The sequence below is a fragment of the Saitoella complicata genome (genome assembly GCF_001661265.1).
Source record: "Saitoella complicata NRRL Y-17804 unplaced genomic scaffold SAICOscaffold_8, whole genome shotgun sequence".
Classification (NCBI taxonomy): Eukaryota; Fungi; Ascomycota; class Saitoellomycetes; order Saitoellales; family Saitoellaceae; genus Saitoella; species Saitoella complicata.
Window position 1 is genome coordinate 505101 of NW_017566999.1, and position 18145 is coordinate 523245.

Sequence of the window (18145 nt, forward strand, 5' to 3'; positions counted from 1 at the left end):
TCCGGCAGTAACGGACGGCGACACATCTACAGCTCTCTTTGATTGCTCTGTACCTCCCTTTTCTGTCGATATCCGCGGTCGCCGAATCCGACAATTGCAACACATTTCACTCGTCCCTGCCGGCGGTGCCTGACGGCAGCGACCAAAAGTTACCACCAAGTAAAGACATCCTCGGTCATTCCAAACAATTTCCAATGGGCGACTCTGCTGCTCTTTCGATCTCCCCATCCGACAAGGCCCTCGCCTTGGTTGCGGCGTATTACGCTACCTCTCTCCCTGTCAAGACCGATGACTCCCTCGCCCAGGCCATGTCATCCTTGACCCTCTCCACCGGCTCTACCATCGTCGGTTCGAACACCATTGCGACCTACCTCGCTTCCACCAGCGCACAGGGTGAGAAGGAGGCTGGATCGACTGATATTGAAAAGGCTGAGGTTGCGCAGTGGTTGACTTTGTCCGCCAAGTTCGCCGAGGACAAGTCTTCCCTTGAGGTGAGATCTTCGCTCTACTGCCTGGATTGATGGCTCATATACGATGTCGTAGACTCTTAACTCTCACCTCGAGACTCGCACTTACATCACTTCCCCCATCTCCCCCGCTCTCGCCGACTTGATCGTCTACGCTCGCCTCCAGCCCATCTACGCCGCCGACAAGTCTCTCCACCACACCCTTATCAACCTTACCCGCTGGTTCGATTTCGTGCAGAACAACGAGTCCGTCCGCGCGGCCATCGAGAAAGCCTCCATCGACCTCCCCGTCGTCGAGATCGACCTTAGCGCACCAAAGCAGGAGAGGAAGAAGGTCGAGAAGAAGGACAAGAAGAAGGAGAAGGACGCCGCCAAGGCCGACCCCAAGAAGGAGAAGACTAAGGACATCGCAGCCGCCGCAACCGAGTCCGCTGTCGCGGCCCCCACCACAACGCCCCCCCTCAAGGACAAGAAGAAGGACAAAAAGGACAAGCCCAAGAAGGAGAAGGCTCCTCCTCCGCCCCCAACCCCCCTCTTCCCCGACCTCCGCGTCGGCTATATTGAGAAGGCTGTCAAGCACCCCGACGCAGACGCCCTCTACGTCTCCACAATCCACTGCGGCGACGAAGCACCCCGCACAGTCGTCTCCGGTCTCGTCCGCTACGTCCCCCTCGAAGCCATGCAAGGCCGCAAAGTAATCGTCATCACCTCCCTCAAACCCGCCAAAATGCGCGGAATCCTCTCCGAAGCAATGGTCCTCTGTGCCGTCCGCGAAGAAGGCGAGAACAGGAATGTCGAACCCATCGCACCGCCTGCGGATGCGGAGACTGGAGCGAAATTGTGGGTTCCGGATTTCGAGGGGTTCGTGGAGAAGAATGGGAATAAGGTTTGGGAGAGGTTCGCGCCGGATTTGAAGACAGATGCGGAGGGGAAGATGGTTTGGCAGGGGAAGACGATTAGGATTGGGGGAGCTGAGGGTGGTGAGTGTGGTGTTACTGTTGACTGGGGTAAGGACTGCACTGTTGGTTAGATTTGCATGTCGGGGACGTAGGATAGATAAGGCAATACAGAGCGTGTTATGCTGTTGTCAATCTTACGAGTGTTTTTAACGCCGTGTACATCCATGTTAGAGAGATACAGGCCGGGATCATCAATGAGGAAGCTGATTGCCTTCTATTTCCATACATTGGCGCACGGACAATCATTGCCTTTCAAAGAGTAATTGTACTCTCGATTACTTACATGTGGGCGACATGGCTTCAACGGCAAAACACCGTTCTGCAATGCCCCGACATCCGACTCCCGGTGTCCTCAACAATTCTGAACGTCAGACCGTGGGGAGAGATTCGTGACAGAACAGACGCGGCCTCATCACACAAACATTCTTCAGTGATATAGTGAAGAATCGTGAGATTTAAGGTGAAGCGATGGACGCGGACTGGAATATATCGAAAATCTGAACCGCAGGGACCTACCTACCTTACCAGTCATGAGCCGTGATCACCCGTGGGAAAGTAAGATGTCGGTTGATTCAAGGTTTGTAATGAGGTGTACGGACATCATAGTCGCACAACTCCGGGCAATGAAGACGCTTGAAAAAAAAGCGAAGTATGCAATAGAGGATGGCAATGTACATGGACAGGCTTGGGTCGCAAGGAAAGGACATTTGCAATGGATATATGTAATATGAATCAAGCAGTACGTATCGTCACATCATCTCAAACTCTCCAGAACAGCAACGTTCATACAAAGTTCTCTGTCAAAAGCAGTTAGTTACCATCGATGGTATCCGATTTCCCGCACTCACCTCGTGTACAGCCAATCTAAGGCTTGGGCGTGCTGCCATCCGCCTCCTCCTTCTTCTCCTCTCTCTTGCCTCCATTCTTGGCGCTGACGGGGCCCTCAGGCAAGTCCTTCACACCCGCCTTCTCAATCAAACTCCCCTGCTTAACAGTCCCGTCCATTCCGGGCTGGGGCTCACCCAGGCCCTCCTCCTCCGCCTTCCTCTCAGCTTCAGGCACCTCCTCCTCACCCTTCTTGTCGGAAGCATGAGAAGTGGATTCCTCGCTCTGCTTCTTCTCAAACTCCTCTTCGGCGCGGGTGATCTCCTTTTTGCGCTCTTCGTTGAAGACGATGCGGGTGTCTTCTCCTGCTGAGGTACCGACGGCCATTGTGATATCGCGATTGATGTGGTTCTTGTATGTCTTTCTGGTTGGGATCAAGAGGATTGGAAGATGGATCAGTTTATATAGGGTTTGTTTAAGGGTACTTACTCCGCAGTCTGGGCAACCGGCGGGGGTGACGTACGTGGAGGTGATGATAGCCGATCACTGCAAGGGAACGGTCGGTTCCGACGGTTGACGTGCAGGTCAAAAAGTGACGGGAATTCACTTGGGAAACGTAGTTTCCTGGAGATCAGTCCACAGAGATGTATCAAAGAGGCTTGGGACAAAACAACGAAAAAGATGTCCCTTTCGTGGCTTGAACACGAGACCTTCAGATATATGATGACAGAATCACTTCAGTCTGACGCTCTCCCAGCTGAGCTAAAGAGACATGGATATCCTTTGACTTTAATCTTGACAATATTACACACGAACAGGTGAATGTGGGAAATGGCCATTTCTATCGATGTTCCTCTTTAAATGCCCTCTGGATGGACTTCAAAGAGCATAGACACTCGCCAATAATCTTGTACACGTCCTAAAGAGTTTAGAGCTATAGCTGGGCATGCACATCACTCTTTGCCGATGTGAAAGGTCGCTCATGCCGTGACAATACTGTCGACCTGTCGGCCGACGAGACATGTCTTGGTATAGTCGAAGGAGAAGCGAGACGGTCAAGACTTGTATCGTGCAATGATAACGATCACCAACACAAACAGCTGACATTGGTTTGGACGGCCAGCTTGATAGGGCAATAGGTTAGTCGACGGTTGCGGTTTTACGATTGAGCGGGGCAGTGCTGGGTCGTGCTTGATGTACACACATAGAAGTTATGAAGACTGTATTATGAATAAACGAACCACAGGCTCAAAGCAAAGCATCCTCCCACTCAATGGTACCACCCACAAAAACAAAGGAAAACAAAGTCCCTATACTCCTTCGCAAAGAAAAAGCAGAAAACGCACGCGTTCTCATCGGTATTATCATCCTCCACCCTTCTCCTATCCTATCATCCTCCTACTCCTACTCCTTCAAACCACTCATAAAGTTATGAACGCAGTTGTTCGGTGTTGAGTGTGGTGCATCTAAGGCAAAGTCTCGTAGTCGGCACCAGAAGAGCGGTGTCCCTCACGGTTAGAGAACAAAGCGTAAAGGATGAGACCGAGAACGGGGAAGAAGAACACAACGGCGATCCAGAGGAGCTTGTGAGAGGTGGGGCGCGTGGACTTGACGACCTCGACTATTGTCATCTCGTTAGCATACATCCCGTCAAACCCCTCCAAAAACGGGAGCAAGGGGAAGCAAAGAGGGAGAGACATACTGAAGACCATAACATCCAAGACAAACACAATCAACCCAATCAACCCACCACCAGTTCCGTACTTCCACGCATTACCGTGACCAGCGGCGATAGTAGCATCGACGAAGTCCTCGGCGCGGACGGAGGAGAGGAGGGTGAAGAGGAAGGTGAAGAGGGCGAGGAGGTTGGTAAGCATTTGTGCGATTGGTAGAGCTTGTCGTAGAAAGGGTATGGGTATTGGTTGAAGGGAGCTGGTTGTGTTGATGGGAGAGCCAGGGATTTTAGGGTGGCTAAGCGAGTCGGGGATTGCGTAGGTGGTCTGGATAAGGTGTGACGTCGGGGTAGGAAGTAGGCATTACGGAAAACGAAAGTATGTATAATAAGTGAAAAAAATGATTGCAAAGTCTCTATTTTCAATTACCACTGTTGCCGAGTTTGGATAACGGAGATGTCTACGTTACAACCGACGTCGAGAAACTAAACAAACTTTATCTTCGACGGGGACAAACCCTGATGAGCGCTCAACGCTCTCAGCTCCTACCTCTCCCGAATTCGTTTGACGGAGGGTCACGAAACATTGTCAAACCCGGAATATTGCTTTGTTACCTACAGTAGTGCGGTGGAGGTGGGTCCCGTAGCGGTCATGTGTGCTGGAAGGGATTTACGGAGTGACAGGACGGATAGTAATTGAATATGGTATACTGTGAATTGACTCTGTCTACGGTCATGACGTGCCTTCCTATTCGATGCTTAATTACTACGTATCGCATCACATCCTACTTGATCGTGAGACTGTCTGTCCTCTCTTCACAGGCGAATGTCCTTTGAGAAGAACATCCAGTCACGAAAAGATGAAAGAAAGAATACTCTTTAACAGATACAGAGTCTGTCAAAGAGTATGGTCGATTTGTGTCGTCAGTTGGTGTAGTCGAATGCTGTTGCGAGCATACAATGATACTCTTCTCCCAACCTCCAGTTATCAAACAATGGGTTCCAGTATGAGATAGAAGCTTTGCAGCCTTCCCATAGCGCCTCCCATCGGGATCTAGGAAAAACGTATATCCAGCTAAAACTTGAAATCCAAGAACAGGTAGATCATGAAGGAAATCTTCTCCGCCCACGTATGAACCCCACGAACAGGGTCGGAACGGAACTCCCCTTTCCATCCCAAAGGTTCCGCTAGCGCTCATGCGAGCATCTGCGAAAGATGCGACCGCTAAAGCCGGATAAACAAGGATAGGCCAGAAAGGTCTTGGCACATTCGCCCTGAAAGCGTGGCATGAAGCCGGTCCCCACCACGACGTGCATCTGAATCCTGATCCAAGGTCGGTCGAAGAGTATTGTTGAGCAGTATGGTCGGTGTGGTTGTGGGAGTGGGAGGAGAAGTCGGATAGCGCGAAAGGTAAGTCAAAAAAATCGACCTCCAAGCACAGAACAATAACTTGATCTCTGGAGCGCTAATGGGATCAAAAGCCAATGAAAAGACGAGGACTTGTGTAGTCTGCGCTAGTTTGCCACCGGCCGCCGTGGGAATCCATCCTAATCCGGTCAGCGCTGGGGGCTCTAGGGTGAGTAACTGTGGAAGAGGAGGAACATCCACATTACAAATACACGAGTAGCCCAAAAGAAAAAGAGTGAACAAACGTGCGGCACTGCTTCTTTGACTCCTTGACGGTGAACTCCAACGTTGCCTGGGTCATACCCAGGACGCCTTCAAGCTGTTCTGTCTTATATTGAACTTTATTGACGAACCCGCCAACGAACCCTGACTTTGCTGTGGATGCTGATGAGGTATTTTGAGGGACTGCGGGGGTGCCGTCGTTTTCGGACGTGACGGATGCATGAGAAAGCCAAGTGGTCTGCGGCACAACGTCAGAATTTGAGTCGAGGGAGTCATTCGGGGACGTCGACATCGGTAGCTCAACGTGAGGAAGGGTGGGAGAAGTAGGGGGGTAGGGAAGCGCTGCTGAAGTCCTTCGAAAAGACTGGATCCGCAATTAGGTGGTCCCATCTATTGTGCTTAGACTTAGAAGTCGAGGTGAATGGGGTTAGATTGTACGTGTCAGCTACCTTAAGTATGTAGACTAAGAGGCTAACCCAAAGTACCCTCCTCTGCAGACAGAACAGTCTCAAAACGATGTGAGAGAGAAGAAATATGTATGTAAATGTATCCACCTCCGTGGTTCCGGGTATGTTTGGTCCCCGTAAGCAAGAAATTATTCAAATGTGGAACAAAGAACAAGGATCTCAGAGATCCGATCACAAAATCCTGGGGTCAGACTGTTACGAAGGCCAACCAGCGGCGCAAACGAGAGACGTTGACAGGGTTTGTTAAGACTCCGATTTTCTTTTCAGAAGTCTGAATGGAACGAAGTTTGTAGACACCTTTGGTCTAGACTTGATGGATCAAGTAAGGTCTAGTCCAGCGAGGTGCAAATATATTGGCGTGACCTGACTGATCGAGACGAGAATCACGAACCCACACCTTATCTCCAATGTTGTAGGTCTTAGGGTGTATCATGTCTTTCTTTCCGTTTTTTGTCCTTCACATATAGGATTTGCTCAACGCGGAACTTAGGAATGCCTTCTTTGATCCACGCTAGACGTTCAGCGATTGCGGCACGATGACACTTTTGAGTGGGAACATCTTTGATTGCGTCGTGGGAGTCAACAGTGAAGGGAATCCTTAGCTCGATACCATGAACGAGGCAGGCCGGAGTGGCCTTAGTGGTATGGTAAGGAACGGTGCGGTATGCCCATACAGCGGTGTATAGGGTAGGGACCCAAGACGTAGTCTTGTCCAAGGGATTCTTGTCCCACTCTTCGATGGACTTTCGAACAGTGGTTTCAATGTACCAATTAGCCGTTCGGCGCGTCCATTTGACTGAGGGTAGTAGGGCGTAGACAGATAGTGTCTTATTTTGAGGACGTTGGTGAGATGGTCGATTACTTCATTTACGAAGTGGCTGCCGTTATCTGAATGAATACAGAACGGCACTCCATAACGGCATGCAATATCCTCGTAGAGGAAGCTGGCAATGGTGGCAGCGTCTGCGACCTTTGTGGGGCCCACTTCACACCACCTAGTGAGACTGTCAATAGCGATCCGGACGCATAGATAACCTTCCGGGGTAACCGGAAAAGAACCGGCGTAATCGACGTTCCAATGAGCAAAAACGCCATGCTCCATGGTGTGATACCCAGGTGAATGAATAGGATTCATTCGGGCATATAGTTGGCACGATTGGCGAAGTCCAATGTGTCTGACAACAAGTTTCTCCACGACCGGGGTCCAAGCTTGCTTCCGTTCGAAGTTGCGGAGGGTTTTGTTTGCAGAGGATACCGTCCTCGATATACATACGCTTGGCCAAAACTTCTAACCCGTTTGGCAAGGGAATGTTTTGAAGGGAGTGTTTTGGATCCGACGCACGCGTGAACGTATCCCATACCTTGGAGGTCTTCGTACTCGCGGGCCGTCAGGGGAGGTAGATCAATCATGTTTGGACCTAACTCAGTAGCTTTGTCTCGGTCAGGTTCATCTTCTTGCAAGATGACCTTAGGGAAGTTCACCAGCCTGAGAATCTCATCTTCGTCTACTTCCTCGGACTCTTTATCCTCAGTAGAAACCTTTGTAGAGGTCCCGGATTCAGTAGACTTTTTTTTCGATTTCATCGGCATTGAGAGCGTTGACTCTTGAGGGAGATCCGGAAGAAGGTGTAATCGATTCAAGGGCGGGAGGTCCAGAGTCAGTCTTCGATTCTGTTTTTGGCAATGATATTTCCGATGATGTTTCTTCCCTCGCTTGACGCCTATTTTGTACGGCGTAGAGAGCCTTCACTGCCTCTTGTTTTGTCGGCGAAGTGGCGAAAGCCGTGGGAATACGTTTCTCGTTTTCAGCGTACCCACGTACGAAATCAGCAATTGCATTGATAGAGATACTCGAGAGCTGCTTCATGATGTTATTAAGAACCCACGTATACATACCCTTTGTCGTACTTATGCGTCTTGGGATGTTAGTAGTGTCATGAATGCCGGTGGTCAGCACGACAGTAGAGAACCAAGTGGCTCGAGAGTTTTACATATTGGGCATATTGATTTCAGCATTTATAACTATTCTTTGCGTAACGGCATAATAGTCAACCCTTCTGCCCCGCAATCTTCTCGGGTTCATCACTACACCCCCTAAAACTCCATCCCATCACCCTCCTCCCGTCTCCTCTCCACATCCCGTCTCAAAACAGCATTAACGACCCCTCTAACCTCCGCCGCCTTCCTCAAACACTCTTCAACACGTTTATCCCAATCACCGATATCGATCTTTCCTTTCGACGACAACTCGGTTATTTCACCAGTGGCGAGGAGTGTAGCGAGTGATAAACCATCACACGAGGCAGCGGAAGGGATATCCCGCATCTCAATCCCTGCATCCACAAGAGCCGCTCCAACGGCGTTTACGGCCGCGGACCAGACACCCTCTGCATCTGCTTCATCACCGGAGAGCGGCGCTTCGAGTACACACACAAAAATCTCGATTTGTGTTTTTGGGTAGAGTTCCGCACGGATCGCGGACCGGATTGAATCCTCGATGCGTTTTGCGCAGGTGCGTTCGAGGGGGGAACGGAGGTGGGGAAGAGATCTTGTGCGGGTGCTGAAGGGGGAGAAGGAGAGGTCGAGGGTGAGGGTTGCGGTTGGGGAGTAGGGTGTTGAGCGGGGGGTTGGTCTGGGGCCGTAGATTGCGCAGAGGAGTTTTGTTGGGGTTGAAGTTGAGGGGACGTGGAGTTCGAGGTAGGAGGAGCCGTTTGGTTTTGTTAGGAGGGAGGTTTTGAGGACTGGGGAGGAGGGTTAGTTAGGATGGTTGGATGGGGGAGGAGGGAAGGAGGGGGACGAACAGATTTTTTGAGGTTCTGAGGATTGGGAATCTTTTTGCTCCAGAGCCTTTAGCTGTGATTCGAGAGTGTGGATGTCCTTCTGGTAGATTGGTGGTGCAGAGGAGGATGGACCGAGGTTGCGACGGCGGTCGTTGGACATTGTGATTGATCTGGTCTGACGAAGGCTGGTCGAGCGAATAGATACTGAAAAATAAACTGGGTTCTAATTTGATGCTGCCTCTTCTGGCTTTCTGGAGCAGACTGAATTGACTTGAACTTTTCTGCTGGTACGGTTGTCTGGCGTCGAGGTCGAAATGTCGTATCTGAGGGCACGTGAGGATAACGTCGTTCTCAAGATACATCCAGGGCATCTAGTCAGTTGGCTTTACAATAAAGATCGAGAAAATATGAGTGCACGATCATGTATGGGGAGGGTATCTTGTCATCGACTACGTAATGAGCCAGAGTCGAGGATCGGTATGGTTGGTCGTAGGGTATAGCAATTAGTGATATCAGTCCTTTTCCTCGGTAGTCATTAAGCCATGGTATAAACCCCCATCTCTCGCTCTCTCAATCTCTTTATCCCGTCCTCTCAATCAAGTGCAACCCACTCGCCGTCTCCACAACCCGACTCATCTCCCCAACCTGCAACCCAAACGCCGCCTCCTCAAACTCCTTCTGCATCTCTCCCCTCCCAAAGTATCCCAAATCCCCTCCCTTCCTCGCACTCGAGCAATCACTCTCACTAACCGCCAACTCGCCCAAACTGATCTCTCCAGCCCTGATCCGCGCTTCGTGTTGGAGGATGATTTGCATTGCTTCCGTCTTTGAGCGGGAGATTGTGGCGGAGCGCCAGGATGAGGGACGTCGGGATTCGGCGTGTTTTACGAGGAGGTGCGAGGTGCGGATTTTGTCTTGGTCTGGGGGAGGTGCGGGTTGGACGAGGGGGATGGAGTGGTTTAGGGCCATGTATGCGGAGAGTTTGGCGCTGTCGGCATCTGTGGGGGGTTCCCAGCGTGATTCCTGTTGTGAATGTTAGCGAAGAACGTGAACGTGAATGGAGGGGAGAGGTGGGTGACACGTACGCTTGTCTTGTTGTTGTAATAGTAAGGGATTCCCTTGGTCTTGGAGTGCCTGATCTCCCAGTTGGGCGGTAATCCGGTATCAGCGGCCTAGATGATCCAATTAGCCATACATTCATACCATTCTTGAGTTACGCCCACCATGAGGAATTGGACGTTTGCGTTGTTGTTTGCGTTGCGATGTGACGTTCGGCCGCATTCCCCGGACTCGTATACGGGGGGGCACGTGAGGGGCTCACCTTGGGCGTGTCCTCAGGGCATCAAGTCGATTGGTTACCAATTCTGATGAACGTAAACTTGGGTGTATCACTGTGTATCACTGACCAGATTGTGCCGTCGCCTACGTAAGCACCGACCACGACGCTCCGCACCAGCGACCGACGCTCGAGCGCTACGTATTGACTGAGGACCCTCGTTATTCTCGTTGTTGTCATCGAAATACCATAGAACACCCTACGATCATGACGGTGAGTTCGGAATCCTCTTCGCCGCCGCGTCTGGAGACAACATCATTGGTACGACGGCGACTAATTGGCCTTACAGTCGAAAATGCAGATTGACTCTGGCAACACCACGGATGGCCAGAACTCCACCATCGACGAATCTCTCTACTCCCGCCAGCTCTACGTCCTCGGCCACGAAGCTATGAAGCGGATGTCAGCCTCCAACGTCCTCATCATCGGCCTGCGCGGCCTCGGTATTGAAATCGCCAAGAACATCTGTCTCGCAGGTGTTAAATCCCTCACAATCTGGGACCCAAACCCGGTCAAGATCGAGGACTTGAGTTCACAGTTCTTCTTGAGAGGAGAGGACGTCGGAAAGGGACGCGCGGAGGTCTGTCAAAGTCGTTTGGCGGAGTTGAATCAGTACACGCCTGTTACGGTGTTGGAGGGTGCGTTGAACCCGGAGACACTTGCGGCGTTCCAGGTTGTTGTTTGTACGGAGAGTACGCTTTCGCTGCAGTTGGAGTTGAATGATTATACGCATGCGAACGGGATTGCGTTCATCTCGGCCGCGACCTATGGTTTGTTTGGAAACCTGTTTTGTGATTTTGGAGCAGAGTGGGTTTGTAGGGACTCGACGGGTGAGAACCCGGTTAGTGGGATTGTCGCCTCGATTGATGAGAGTGGGTTGGTGACCGCGTTGGATGAGACGAGACATGGACTTGAGGATGGTGATTGGGTTTTGTTCTCCGAGGTTGAGGGTATGGAGGGTCTTAACTCTACCGACGAGACACAGGCACGAGAGATCAAGGTTACCGGCCCTTACACTTTCGAGATCGGCGACGTCTCCGGTCTCGGCGAGTACAAGCGTGGTGGTCTCTTCACCCAGGTCAAGAAGCCCAAGACCTACACCTTCAAGTCTCTCCGCGAATCCCTCGCCGACCCCGAATACCTCATCTCTGATTTCGCCAAGTGGGACCGTCCCCCGCAGTTACACATCGGTTTCCAGGCTTTGCACAAGTTTGTCGAGAACCACAACGGTTCCTTCCCTCGGTCGCGTAACGAGGAGGATGCGCTTAAGATTGTCGAGTACGCTAAGGATATCAATGCATCTACTTCCGAGGCTACCAAGGTCGAGGAGCTCGATGAGAAGTTGATCAAGGAGTTGTCGTACCAGGCTAGGGGTGACTTGAGTCCCATGTGTGCCTTCCTCGGTGGTATGACCGCTCAGGAAGTCCTGAAGGCTATTTCTGGCAAGTTCGGACCCGTTAAGCAGTACTTGTACTTTGACTCCCTCGAGTCTTTGCCTACGACTGTTGAGTTGACCGAGGAGAGCTGTCAGCCTCTGGGTTCCAGGTACGATGGCCAGATAGCCGTTTTCGGACGCGAATTCCAGGAGAAGATTGGCAACCAGAAGCAGTTCTTGGTCGGTGCTGGTGCCATTGGATGTGAGATGTTGAAGAACTGGGCCATGCTTGGTCTCGGAACGGGCGCGAACGGTGGTATCCAGGTCACAGACATGGATTCGATTGAGAAGTCGAACTTGAACAGACAGTTCTTGTTCAGGTCTAGGGATGTCGGAAAGTTGAAGAGTGAGTGTGCTTCTGCTGCCGTTACGGCAATGAACCCGGAGTTGTTGGGGAAGGTCACTACGCACAGGGATCGTGTTGGTGCCGATACGGAGCAGATCTTTGATGATAACTTCTGGAGTGCGTTGGATGGTGTTACGAACGCGCTTGACAATGTTGATGCGCGTACGTATGTTGACCGTCGCTGTGTCTTCTACCGCAAGCCCCTTCTGGAGAGTGGAACCCTTGGAACGAAGGGTAACACCCAGGTCGTGATTCCTCACCTGACTGAATCCTACTCCAGCTCTCAGGATCCTCCGGAGAAGTCTTTCCCTATCTGTACTCTTCGCAACTTCCCTAACCAGATTGAGCACACCATCGCCTGGGGTCGTGATTTGTTTGAGGGATACTTTAGGCAGCCTGCTGAGAACGTCAACTTGTATTTGGGTTCGCCTAACTTTGTTGAGAGTACCTTGAAGCAGAGCGGAAACCAGAAAGAGATCTTGACTAGCATCAAGGACTTCTTGGTTGATGCTAAGCCTTTGACGTTCGAGGAGTGTATCGTTTGGGCTAGGTTGGAGTTCGAGAAGAAGTTCTCGAACGACATTCAGCAGCTTCTTTACAACTTCCCCAAGGACTCCGTGACCTCTTCTGGAACTCCTTTCTGGTCTGGTCCTAAGCGTGCTCCAACCCCCGCTGTCTTCGACCCGGAGAACCCTGATCACTTGGAGTACATCATCGCTGCTGCCAACTTGCACGCTTTCAACTACGGTTTGAAGGGTGATGAGTTCACCCCCGAGCAGTACAAGAAGGTCTTGGCTGATGTCATGGTCCCCGAGTTCTCTCCCGCTTCCGGCGTTAAGATCCAGGCGGATGAGAAGGAGGCTGCGCCTACCCAGACTACTCCTGATGAGGATGAGTTGAAGACGCTCTTGGAGTCTTTGCCTATGCCTTCCAACTTTGCCGGTTACCGCCTGTCTCCGGTTGAGTTTGAGAAGGATGATGATACCAACCACCACATTGACTTCATCACTGCTGCGTCGAACCTCCGTGCGGCATGTTATGGCATCAAGACCGCTGACCGTCACAAGACCAAGTTCATCGCTGGTAAGATCATCCCTGCTATTGCGACTACGACGTCTTTGGTTACTGGTTTGGTCTGCTTGGAGTTGTACAAGGTTGTTGATGGAAGACAGAAGATCGAGGACTACAAGAATGCTTTCGTTAATTTGGCCTTGCCGTTCGTTGCTTTCTCTGAGCCGATCGCGAGTTCGAAGATGAAGTACAACAACAAGGAGTGCGACAAGATCTGGGACCGATTTGATATTCCTTCCAACATCACGCTGAGGGAGCTCGTTGATTACTTCAAGGAGAAGGAAGGACTCGACATCACCATGTTGTCGTCTGGCGTGTCTCTTTTGTACGCTTCGTTCTTCCCGGCGAAGAAGTTGGCGGAGAGGTTCCCGTTGAAGATTACGGAGTTGGTGGAGACTATTTCGAAGAAGCCCATTCCTGAGACGCAGAAGAGTTTGATTTTAGAGATTTGTGCGGATGATGAGACTGGAGAGGATGTTGAGGTGCCGTACGTTAGGGTGCAAATTCGTTCCGCTTAATTCGTGGTACGATGTATGGAAAGGTGGTCATAGATGCACGTGATGGTTTGATAAGGTTATTTCGTTGTCGCTTCTCGTTGCATACCGTAGTTGGGAGTTAGAATACGAGTTTGTTCTCCCTTAAGTTATGCTTCATCTTCCAGTACCACTCTGGATTCGCTGGCTCTTTTTCCGCGTGTGAGGGTGGCCTCTGCAATTGAGCACGGAGTAAGTAGGAATCACGCATTGGATTGGAAATCATTACACCGAGAACCATATCGCCCCGTAACATGGAAACAAACCTCAGGCCAAACTTGGCGTGGGAAGATATCCGCGGACACGTCCAACGAGGAGTGTGACGGATAAGATGACATTGAAGCCCAACGAAGGATATTGTCTTGGCCAAATCTCTCAACTTACAAGCCACTTTTGACAGGAATGAACACAAAACTTCTCATAATTTACAGCGGATAAACCAGCACGGACCAGCGTACCTCACTGTTTGGCGGGGCACATCTCCCGAGGCGCGGATCGCGCTGGCATCTCCAGTCGGTGCTCAAATGCTTGATTTGTTTGTACTTACGCCGATCGACCTCGACAACTCGACCAGCCAACAACGAAAGCTTCAACAGCTGACGATCAACAAATGGAGGCTTCAGATCTCGACGGCCTTCGTAATCGGCAATCTGCGGCTCAACCGGCGCCTGTCGAGAGCGATGCCGTTGTGAAGGATAGGGAGGAGGAAGTGAAGCCGGAGCAGTCGGGTAAGACGTTTGGACGGGCTCCGGATGGAACGGGTATGTATTTTCGAGAGAGAATTTGGGAGATCGGGTGCTGATCTGTGTATGGTTCGTAGTGTTTACCGTTCCGAAGACTACGGATATGGTCTCGTCCATCCTCGATCCGCGCGCTCCGAAGAGTGAGTTGGATATCGTCGTTCTCGCCTCCCTCGCTTTCTCGATCTTCGTCTACATCACCTTCCCCGACCGTGCGAGAAGGTACTCGCTTCTCCTCCTCTTTCTGTTCTGGCGCGCTTCGTATAATGTCGGACTCGGGTATCTCCTGAACGTGCAGTCGAAGAATCGGACGCTCGTCGCGTGGGCACAGAAGTACTGCTTGTTCGATAAGGAGAATAAGGCCGTGTACAGCTTCGTTAGGAGGAATTTGCAGGGTAAGATGGAGAAGGACTATGATTTTGATCAAGTGCCGAAGGAGTACAATACTTGGCTCCTGTACCGCCGCTTGGTGGATTTGATCTTGATGAATGATTTCGTGGCATACGTACTCATGGCGCTGGCTTGGTTGCATTTCCCGTCCGGACATGGGTTTTTGACGCATACCCTCCGCTGGACCCTCGGTTTTGTGTTGATTTTGTTTAACTTGTGGGTCAAGTTGGACGCCCACCGCGTCGTCAAAGATTTCGCCTGGTACTGGGGCGACTTCTTCTTCCTCGTTGATTCGGATCTCACGTTCGACGGTGTCTACGACCTTGCGCCGCATCCGATGTATAGTGTGGGGTATGCCGGGTACTATGGTATTTGTATCATTTCTGCGAGCTATACGGTGTTGTTTGCGAGTTTGTTGGCGCATGCGGCGCAATTTGCGTTTTTGACTTGGGTTGAGAATCCGCATATTGAGAAAACGTATAACCCGCCCAAGCTTGTGAGGACGAAGAGTGGAGCAGCTGCCACGGCGGAGGAGAAGGTCAAGAAGCCCGCGAGAGATTTGGTCGTGTTCAGGAATTTCGATCCGTACCGTTCCGCGGACTTGGCGCTTGCGTGTTTGGTTTCCACGACGGTCGTGTTGGCGGTGTTCTTGCCGACCACGAGGACCACGAAGACTTTTTTCGTGTTGCAGGCGTTTTTCTGGAGGCTTGTGCATTCGTTTGGGTTGGGCCTCGTCTTGAGCGCGCAGAGTCGTGGAAAGCGGTGGACGCGGCATTTCATCAAGCACGGCGAGACGGCGGAGGATGCATGGTGTCAGTGGAAGGGTGTGTATAACCTCTCGCTTTGTATGGTTTACGCGTCGTTCGGTGCTGTTGTTTGGAAGTTGTGGAGCTTTCCGCAGGATTGGACGGTTGGAACGGTTTTGTTGAGACATACTGTTGGTGTGTTGTTGGTTGTTTTGCACGTTTGGACAAGTTCTTCGATTTATGAGGCACTTGGTGACTTTGGATGGTTCTTTGGCGATTTCTTCGTTGATGAGTCTCCGAGTCAGCTCACGTACACCGGTATCTACCGCTACCTCAACAACCCCGAGCGCTTGTTGGGATCCGCTGCGTTCTGGGGGTTGGCTATGGTTTCGTCGTCAAGGGCTGCGACACTCTTGGCGCTCCTGAGTCAGATTTGTAACATCTTGTTTATCGAGTTGGTCGAGAGACCGCATATGGAGATGCTGTACGGTAACCAGATTCGTAAAGAAGCGGGTGTGAGCAGGACGCTGAAGAGCGTGATTGAGCCTACGACGCGTTCGCCTTCGTTCCAGGAATTGGATCGTAAGGTGCAGGAAGTCAAGGGTCAGGTCGACGCGTTATTCCTGAAGGCGATGAATGAGGTGGAGGAGTTCATCGAGAACGGCTTGGCGCGGTACGGTATCGGCAACGGAAAAGTTATGCTGGATGAATTCCCGAGTCGGATGCATGTCGCCCGCGTTGCGAACACGCCTGTTGATCCCAAGCTTTACGAGTTACAGATCGTGAGTGCGAGTAGTGATGAGAGCCCGAGTTCGCAGTTGAGGTTTGAGTTGGGGAAGGAGATTAGGGTGAAGTGGTCTGCGCCTGCGACGCACAGTAAGAAGGATTGGATCGGGTTGTATCGCGTTACGGCGAATACCTCGAAGGAGATTACGAGGGTTGCGTCGATGGGGAGGTGGTCTGCTGTCGATGCTGAGGGGTATGATAATCATACGGATTCGATTCTTGCTGGTGGGGAGACGGAGGGTGAGGTTGAGTTTAGGGGTGATGCGCTCTTCTGGAAGACGGGGGTTTATGAGTTTAGGTATCACTATGACGGGAAGCATAACGTGATGGCTATCTCGGCGCCGTTCGAGATTACGCTTCCGCGTCCTTCGTCGCCTTCTTCACTCCCGCTTTCGTCGATCGAGGAGTCGTTGCTCAAGCTCTGCCAGGTCTGTTTCGCTGATCCGTCTCTTTCGCTTGAAGACGGGTTTGTTTTTGGTGATCCTGTGCAGGATGAGAAGGTGAGCAAGAGGGTTGTGTATGGCGTTAAGGAGATGTTTGGGGTTGAGTTTAGCAGGGAAGTCGTTAAGGCGGATGGTGATGTGAGGGGTTTGGCGAGGAGGGTGTTGGAGGCGATGAAGGTTTTGAGGCCGTTCACGCAGACTGGTGCCACGACCCCCGCCGAGTCCGGTGTCGTTGCCGAATCTGCCTAAATGGGAGAAGCTGTGGAGGTGGTGTTGTCACGAATTTTGGAGTGAAAACTGTTTGCTGGGCAATCTTGATAGAAGTTTGACGAGACGGAGCATTTTTGGGATGTTTGAGAGGAAGTGTCTATGGATTCAACATTTAGACGGCTTTGTAAGATAGAGCTGTCATCAACTGGCGGCGTTTTTTGCTATAGATACCAAGGACATAATATACTGTTACTCCACTCTTTTGACTTATTTAGCACGAGATCGCTATTGGAGAGGTAGTGTTATGTGACCGTTTTGCATTTGTCGCGTACGACCCTACAGCTATGCACCTGCTTGATCTATTGCGACAGTCCAATCAAAGTAAAACCCCAAAAACGCCAAAAAGCAAACCCCAATCTCTTTCTATCTTGCACCGCGTACCTCACCATCCCGGACGTTTCCTCTCTTCATCTTCACGACTCTAAGCCTTACTCGCCGCCGCAGCCGGAAACTCCTCGAAGGCGTTCTCGGCCTTCCATCTGTCCAAGTAGTACTGACCACGGAATCCATCCTTGTATCCCTGAAACCTCGACTTGATTGGAGGAATGTGGGTTCCCACAAAGGGAGTCAAACGGGTGTCGGCCAGGCCAGCAGGGACAACATAAGTGCGGACCTTGCGGTATTCGATGATGTAGTTTCCGTGCTTGGTGTGTCTACCCATGGCACCAGTGCGGGTTCCCTTGTAGTAGTTGCGACCTGTACGCGGATCAGTATGGCATGTCGAGAACCACAGAAAGGATAGGACATACCCTGCTTGGTGGTCATGGCGAGACGGCGAGTGCCCTCACAGACCTGTGTCGGCTTAAACATTGCTGCTCGTGTATATTCTTACCAGTATTGGTGATTTCTTGGTGGTGTATTGCTCGCTCGCCCGTACACGACCCCTGCTGCGCCCGGACTGCGCCCGTCTTCGAGCCCGGGACACCGCACAAACCATCCAGTCTGGATCTACTACTAGTCCGTCTAACCCCAAGTCAGACAAAGCGAAAACGGCCAGTAAACCGAGGTGAAGTTCATGCACCGGTTCCAAGTAGTTGACCTCAGTTGACTTAGAAGCATGCACAGTAGGTGATATTCATGCATCAAGGAGTGACCAAACAGTGTTATGAGCTTCAATAACAAGTTAGGGTTAGGGTTAGGGTTAGGGTTAGGGTTAGGGTTAGGGTTAGGGTTAGGGTTAGGGTTAGGGTTAGGGTTAGGGTTAGGGTTAGGGTTAGGGTTAGGGTTAGGGTTAGGGTTAGGGTTAGGG

General features: G+C 51.3%; 8 protein-coding genes and 1 non-coding gene across 9 annotated transcripts; 3 read left to right on the forward strand and 6 right to left on the reverse strand.

The window, feature by feature from the left end:
- The first annotated feature begins 125 nt into the window (after nt 1-125).
- SAICODRAFT_18574 (nucleic acid-binding protein) lies at nt 126-1533 on the forward strand. Its single transcript, XM_019165975.1, has 2 exons — nt 126-491; nt 544-1533. Exons 1-2 carry the CDS (start codon nt 195-197, stop codon nt 1495-1497), a joined length of 1251 nt encoding a protein of 416 aa, XP_019025124.1. The 5' UTR covers nt 126-194; the 3' UTR covers nt 1498-1533.
- Nucleotides 1534-2188: 655 nt separating this feature from the next.
- SAICODRAFT_70690 (uncharacterized protein) lies at nt 2189-2638 on the reverse strand (the record flags this gene model as incomplete). Its single annotated transcript, XM_019170606.1, has 2 exons — nt 2189-2223; nt 2275-2638. The coding sequence occupies one exon, from the start codon at nt 2636-2638 to the stop codon at nt 2291-2293; it is 348 nt and encodes a 115-aa protein (XP_019025125.1). The 3' UTR covers nt 2189-2223; nt 2275-2290.
- A 295-nt stretch (nt 2639-2933) lies between these two features.
- On the reverse strand, nt 2934-3023 carry SAICODRAFT_t56. Its single transcript has one exon. It is a non-coding gene; the product is annotated as a tRNA-Phe (tRNA).
- Nucleotides 3024-3717: 694 nt separating this feature from the next.
- SAICODRAFT_18576 (uncharacterized protein) lies at nt 3718-4167 on the reverse strand (the record flags this gene model as incomplete). Its single annotated transcript, XM_019165976.1, has 2 exons — nt 3954-4167; nt 3718-3872 (listed from the first exon to the last, which is right to left on the reverse strand). The coding sequence occupies exons 1-2, from the start codon at nt 4126-4128 to the stop codon at nt 3718-3720; spliced, it is 330 nt and encodes a 109-aa protein (XP_019025126.1). The 5' UTR covers nt 4129-4167.
- A 3883-nt stretch (nt 4168-8050) lies between these two features.
- Nucleotides 8051-9090, reverse strand: SAICODRAFT_18577 (uncharacterized protein). Its single transcript, XM_019165977.1, has 2 exons — nt 8822-9090; nt 8051-8761 (listed from the first exon to the last, which is right to left on the reverse strand). The coding sequence occupies exons 1-2, from the start codon at nt 8958-8960 to the stop codon at nt 8115-8117; spliced, it is 786 nt and encodes a 261-aa protein (XP_019025127.1). The 5' UTR covers nt 8961-9090; the 3' UTR covers nt 8051-8114.
- A 243-nt stretch (nt 9091-9333) lies between these two features.
- On the reverse strand, nt 9334-10026 carry SAICODRAFT_18578 (peptidyl-prolyl cis/trans isomerase; the record flags this gene model as incomplete). The annotated part of the gene is made up of 3 exons (XM_019165978.1): nt 9334-9823; nt 9886-9972; nt 10018-10026. The coding sequence occupies 3 exons, from the start codon at nt 10024-10026 to the stop codon at nt 9380-9382; spliced, it is 540 nt and encodes a 179-aa protein (XP_019025128.1). The 3' UTR covers nt 9334-9379.
- Nucleotides 10027-10291: 265 nt separating this feature from the next.
- Nucleotides 10292-13506, forward strand: SAICODRAFT_65203 (ubiquitin-activating enzyme E1 1; the record flags this gene model as incomplete). Its single annotated transcript, XM_019170129.1, has 2 exons — nt 10292-10349; nt 10426-13506. Exons 1-2 carry the CDS (start codon nt 10344-10346, stop codon nt 13504-13506), a joined length of 3087 nt encoding a protein of 1028 aa, XP_019025129.1. The 5' UTR covers nt 10292-10343.
- Nucleotides 13507-14131: 625 nt separating this feature from the next.
- Nucleotides 14132-16875, forward strand: SAICODRAFT_55455 (phosphatidylethanolamine N-methyltransferase; the record flags this gene model as incomplete). Its single annotated transcript, XM_019169375.1, has 3 exons — nt 14132-14282; nt 14342-15933; nt 15970-16875. 3 exons carry the CDS (start codon nt 14132-14134, stop codon nt 16873-16875), a joined length of 2649 nt encoding a protein of 882 aa, XP_019025130.1.
- Nucleotides 16876-17317: 442 nt separating this feature from the next.
- On the reverse strand, nt 17318-17706 carry SAICODRAFT_55425 (uncharacterized protein; the record flags this gene model as incomplete). Its single annotated transcript, XM_019169374.1, has 2 exons — nt 17318-17592; nt 17646-17706. 2 exons carry the CDS (start codon nt 17704-17706, stop codon nt 17318-17320), a joined length of 336 nt encoding a protein of 111 aa, XP_019025131.1.
- Between the last annotated feature and the right edge of the window lie 439 nt (nt 17707-18145).

Coding starts and splice junctions, on each gene's coding strand:
- SAICODRAFT_18574 (XM_019165975.1), top strand. CDS start 195: ATGGGCGACTCTGCTGCTCTTTCGATCTCCCCATCCGACAAGGCCCTC. Junction 492..543: donor AGGACAAGTCTTCCCTTGAG/GTGAGATCTTCG, acceptor ACGATGTCGTAG/ACTCTTAACTCTCACCTCGA.
- SAICODRAFT_18577 (XM_019165977.1), bottom strand. CDS start 8,960: ATGTCCAACGACCGCCGTCGCAACCTCGGTCCATCCTCCTCTGCACCA. Junction 8,762..8,821: donor CTCAGAACCTCAAAAAATCT/GTTCGTCCCCCT, acceptor CCTCCTCCCCAG/TCCTCAAAACCTCCCTCCTA.